Source organism: Poecilia latipinna, unplaced genomic scaffold (assembly GCF_001443285.1).
Source record: "Poecilia latipinna isolate Pla-1442-1.1 unplaced genomic scaffold, P_latipinna-1.0 Scaffold1469, whole genome shotgun sequence".
Taxonomy (NCBI): domain Eukaryota; kingdom Metazoa; phylum Chordata; class Actinopteri; order Cyprinodontiformes; family Poeciliidae; genus Poecilia; species Poecilia latipinna.
Genome location: NW_015114085.1, coordinates 13,645 through 19,375, shown reverse-complemented (window position 1 = coordinate 19,375; position 5,731 = coordinate 13,645). Strand labels below are relative to the sequence as shown.

Here is a 5,731-nt window from a genome sequence, read left to right as displayed (position 1 = left end):
TTTATGTTGATTGCTACATCAACTGGAGTCTGACATAGATGACTTCAGGTTTTTTTAAAGCTTGATTACTAGTTTTATTGATATTACAGGAGTTTCCAGGTTTTATTATTATTTATTATTAGTAGTGTTTTTTTCTGCAATAAAAGCAACATTTGTAAACAAATATAATTTACTTGAGGGTTCAATTTTAATATTACTATGAACTCAATATGTGAGAAGATCGGTCCCCAGCCCATCACAAGGCAACACAAGGAATAAGTAACCACTGATGTACACAGTGACAGATAAGGACAATATAATTGTTTCAATTAGGGGAAAACTTGAGCCCATAAAGATGATGAATGCATAGACCCAATGTGGTTGGTATGTAAACCCATGATTATGTTGCTATATGTAGGAACAACCACTGCACCACCATGCTGCCCTATGTAACACACATATTTGTTATTATTAATTAATAATTGCCACAGCCATATTTCTTAAAAGTGTTTTTATTCATGAAAGTGTCTGAAGAGAGAATTTTTCTTCATACCTTGTTGATTCCCCTAAAAATCCTCATCCTATGTGGATGTATAATAACATTTAATAATCAGTTTAATGTTTAGAGATGTCCACCTCATGAGCTCATTTCATGGCAAGTTTAATATGCATGGGATCTTTAGAAAGTAGAAAAGGATCTCCCTGACAAAATCTGAAATCTTTTCTACTTAGTTGCAAAGTAAGATGTGAATTATCCAAAAATGGCCAAACTCCACTGTCTTTATTTTGTCTCCCAGTTGAAACTGAACTAACATTTACCACCATATTTTGTCATTTCATTTCCTTAGTAGGAAAATACATTTTCTTACTAAGAGGTATGACACCTCTGCTACAAGAGTCAAACATAAGATGCTAAGATGAAAATGCCTTGAGGAAAAAGGATAAAAACTTTATTTTCTAAAAGAACTGTTTCATAAATTTAGACCCATATTAAAAATATATTTACACATTTGGCACAAGATTGGAAATGAGAAACAAAAACATTGTTGTTGAACCACCTGCTAGCAAAGCTGAGAAACAGGAAATCTCAAACCACAACATCATTTATAGTTTTATCATGATGATGGGTGTTTATATTCAGGCTAATGTCACTTCTACACTGTAAGGAGTTTTTGTGCAGCCTCTCTTCTCATATTAACCACAGTGTGCGTCTGGCACAGTAATACACAGCAGACTCCTCTGGTTTCATGGCAGACAGTCTCAGATCCACTGTTTTCTTATTTGTGTCTCTGGTGATTTCTATACGACTTCGGAGATTGCTGGCATAGTCTGTAGCTCCACTACTCCAAATTATCCCCATCCATTCCAGAGCTTTTCCTGCAGGTTGTCGGATCCAGCTTGTGTGATAGTTGGTTAGAGAATAAGAGACCTGACATCTGATGGTCAGAGTCTGACCTGGCTGCACAGTCGAAGAGGCTGGTTGTGTCAGCTGTTCACACTTCACACCTGTAGATGACAACAATACATTGATTAAAGTTTATCACCAAAATATGTGTGTGCCAGCATAATGTGAGTTTGTCGGTGAGACTCACAGGATGCAGCAGCCAGGAGCAGCAGCAGAGCTACAGAGATCATGTTGGTGTTGAAGATGATCCAATAAATGTGTCTGTTCCTCTATGACAGGCAGCATGAGACTCACTGTTTATAGCATTAGGGTCATTTGCATAACAACAGACCACACAGTCACAAATGAGTATATTTGCAATGCCATATTGGTAGAAACACATTTTTTGTTTAAATAAGATAAATCTACAGAACATACCTACAGCATGCATGGATTCGCAACTTTGTCATTTTTCACTGAGACGTTTGACAGAAACTACTTGATTAGAGTTCATGTATTGAGATTTTCTTCCCTTGTTATTATGTTCCAGTTTTTGTGATTTTCTGCATAATTGGCCAAATTAAAGATTGTCATGGCAACTTCTGCTTTCAAAAGAAATGATCTTTTAGGGACAAAAACAAAATAGCAAATATTGTCACTACATTACATGCTATTTATAAAATTAAAATGAGAAATAATAATATTTTCATAGAGTAGAAAAAAATATCAGTTTACCCATGTTTTAGTCCTAATGCATTCAGGTCTCACATGCATGTTTCAGTGGCACTAAATGTGCTGTGATGCTTTACTACAGAAGAAAATATATTGACAAGTAAGAAAGTAAGCAGACTGAAAGATGCACTTGCATTTATTTAACTGTAAAGATAAAATAAATATTATAAATTATATAATATTCAATATAATTTTTGAATATTATATTGTATTAAAAAACAATATAATATGTTTTTGAATACAATAATTAATATGAAAAATGCTGTGAAAGTAAAGAGGGATTTACAATTTTATGTATTTGGATTACTTGTTATGCTATCCAGGAGAGTTTTATTTTAATATAGTTTTATACATCAAATTAGAATTGAATTGTATGTCCACCAGAGAAGAGAGCATAAAGTACAATAAAGCAAAGCAAATATAAAAAAAAAAATCAACTAATACATTTCACATGTGTTAATAGAGAGGAAATAACACCAAAATATCTTAAGAAATAATAATAAAACCAAACCTTCTCCTATAAATTAGTAAAAATGCACTTATTCAGGTGTCAATGTTTTAGTACACCCCTGCAGTTGGTTGGTGTTGTTTTGCTTCTTACAGACTACGGTCAGCTAAAATGATTGTATATTGTGGGTGAAATTAAGTTTAAGAAAGATTTTTATTAAATTAATTAAAATTTTAAAGGAAAAAGTACATAAGTGAATGGAATTTTACACAAAACCCAAATTGAAATATATATTTTTAAAATATTTAAAATAAGTGTAAACTAGTTTCCAATACATTTGACGATGATCTTTGTTGTCTGTAGTGGCTTTTCTTTACTGTGACCAATGAACCAAATAAACATTTTACATGTGGGGTTTTTGTTCGGCTCTGCTGCTTGTTTGTGTCACAGTGACCCCCTGGCACAATAATACACAGCTGAGTCTTCAGGCTGCAGATTCTGTCCATTTAGAGTCAGTGTTTTACTGGAACCCTGTAAGGTCATGCTAAACATATTCTTCAGTGAATCTTTGTAGAATGTGTCATATCCAATATGTGCTCCACCAATCCACTCTAGTCCTTTTCCAACAGGTTGTCTGATCCAGTTTGTTCGATAGGTTCTGACAGAATACGAGACCCGGCAGGTAATGGTCAGACGCTGACCTGCCTGCACAGTTAAGGAGGCAGGCTGTATCAGTTGTTCATATTTCACATCTGTGGACAAAAAAATGTTACATTTTCAACTGTGAACCAAAAGTACAATTTCACTTTATTTTAAAGACTCACAAGATCCAGCAGCCAACAGAAGCAACAGCAGAGATAAAGAGAACATGTTGGTGTTGAAGTTGATCTGATGGGAGTTTCTTTTCTCCTGAATTTAACCTCAGCGGGATGAAAACACAGGAAGTTCAGTTTGCATAGAGGCAAATGCTGAAAGGCTTTCACAGTACAGATGATCAGCTTTATACTTGCTTTTGGGTGGAATTAAATGAAGGCCATTGTCTTGCATGAATTAGGTATATTTCATTTCTAAATCACCTGAATAGTTGAGTCTTCTTCTCAACAGGTAACCAAGTTCTGTGGTAGACTGACACTTTTATGTATAACACATGTGTTAAAGCTCATAACAAATCAGTATGAAATAATTTGAGTGCTACTTACATGAAAACAAATTACTTTTGTTTGAATACATTGTCAATAAAATCTGTTAAACAGAGATTTAATGAAACTTTTGGATTGTTTTTTGCTGCAACAAAAAGCCTACCCATATAGATGACAATCATCTTTTCCCTTCCCTTCTAATAGATTAAGATATCTTGACATATTCAAAAAATATGATTCAATCAAACCATGGTTTTTCTTTTTAACTTCCACTTCTTTAAAAGTCTAACAGTAATATGCTATTCACTTCAGCAAAAAAAAAAAAGTTAAATAGCTTCAATTAATAATTAAAGCCACAAAATTACAAAATAAAATTTGACAAAAAGAAAACTAGTCCAAAGGAAGCTGAACATTTATTTTGAGATGTGTTTATTACAGTGGCATTACTTTACAGACTGTGGGTTTTGGATGCACCAAAATAATTGATCTAGAAACAAAAATCCTGAATGATAAATCAGTTTAACCATCACAAGGAGGCAGAGGAGACATGAATGAGGACATGAGGTATGAGACTGAAGAATCAAACTGGAAGGAGGGAAGCAGAGTTTGGAAGAGTGAAAAAAATACAATAATTAAAACTTTGTTAGTTTGTTTATTTTTATCAAAGATTTTCTCTCTGATCCATTGTTAAACATTCTCTGAAAGCCAGTGGAATAGGAAAAACTATTTTTTTTTCTGTGAAACAAAATATTTTACAGAAAAAAGCTTGAAAAACAGGAAATCACAAACTACCATCAGCTTCTGTGTAGAGAGCTCATCACCTCTGTCTTCTGCTGTGTGAAGAGTTTTTGTACAGCCTCTGCAGGTACATTGATCACTGTGCGTCTCTGGCACAGTAATACACAGCAGAGTCCTCTGGCTTCAGGTTAGACAGTTTCAGATGCACCAGACTGTTGCTGTTTTCTCTGGTGATTTCTATACGTCCATCAACTCTGCTTGAATAAGCTGTGTTACTTCCATCATCTGAAATAGCTCCCATCCATTCCAGTGTTTTTCCTGCTGGTTGTCTGATCCAGTTCATTACATATCGACTGAAATCAAATCCAGATCCTCTGCAGGACAGACTCAGAACTTCCTGAGGCCTTTTCACCACTGAGGTGGAAGGAATGGACTCCATGGACTGGCTGCTAGAACCTGACAATAAACCAGGAATAAAAACACATTAATTACATATATGAAACATAAAAGTAGCAGATCTAGTAACAGCATGATGCAACCTACATGGCAGACAGATCACTGCCAGCAGAACAGACAGTCTGAACATCATCTTGATTGTAAAGGTGTGAATGAAGCTCGTCCCTTTAATGAAGAAGGCAGACACACAGTGGGAGGTCTGAAAGCTGACATTTGCATTAGTATTTCACTTAAAGAAGTCAATGTTTGTCAATTTTGTCTATACTGAAAAGGTTTTAGAAGATGCCAAGCTGCCTTTCAAATGGCTTTATAACTGAAATCATAGATTTATTGATCAGTTTGTTAAAAAGAATAATTTGAAGAAAGTTAATTATTGACAAAATATTTGTCAGATAAATATAACATAATTAGGTGAATTCTGAATTATACATATATTTTCATTTTTAGCACAATTAATACAATCCATAATTCCAGCAATAACTTTTTTTAAGATTCCTTATTCTTCTGTTAAGTAACATGCTGCTGTTTGGTTGATTGTATACTTGTTGCTGTAATAAAAATTCAAATGACAAAACTATATTCAGCCAAAATTTTAAAGTAAGATTCCATTGTTGTGTATCTTCACTGGTTAAGAGAATTGGCCTTGAATTTATTTGTGGTTTTAGAGCGCCTCCACTGGCGGCTTCATGTTATAGGGCTTACCCAAGGGGGAGAGTGCTTCATGTCGACTGAATTAGTGATATTTGCTTTTTTGTTGTTATAATACCAACACTGCCAGCAAAACTGCAGAAAAATGTTAACTCCAGCATGCTTCTGAGAATAGGCCTTGATCTTTTACTTATGGGTTTAGAGCGC

General features: G+C 34.4%; 1 gene segment (V, D, J or C); it reads right to left on the bottom strand.

Annotated features, from left to right (window-relative positions):
• Positions 1–4,201: 4,201 nt before the first annotated feature.
• Positions 4,202–5,080, bottom strand: LOC106962873 (Ig heavy chain V region 3-like). The segment is given in 2 exon segments: positions 4,202–4,876; positions 4,964–5,080. Coding segments are annotated over 2 exon segments (366 nt in total).
• Positions 5,081–5,731: the final 651 nt, after the last annotated feature.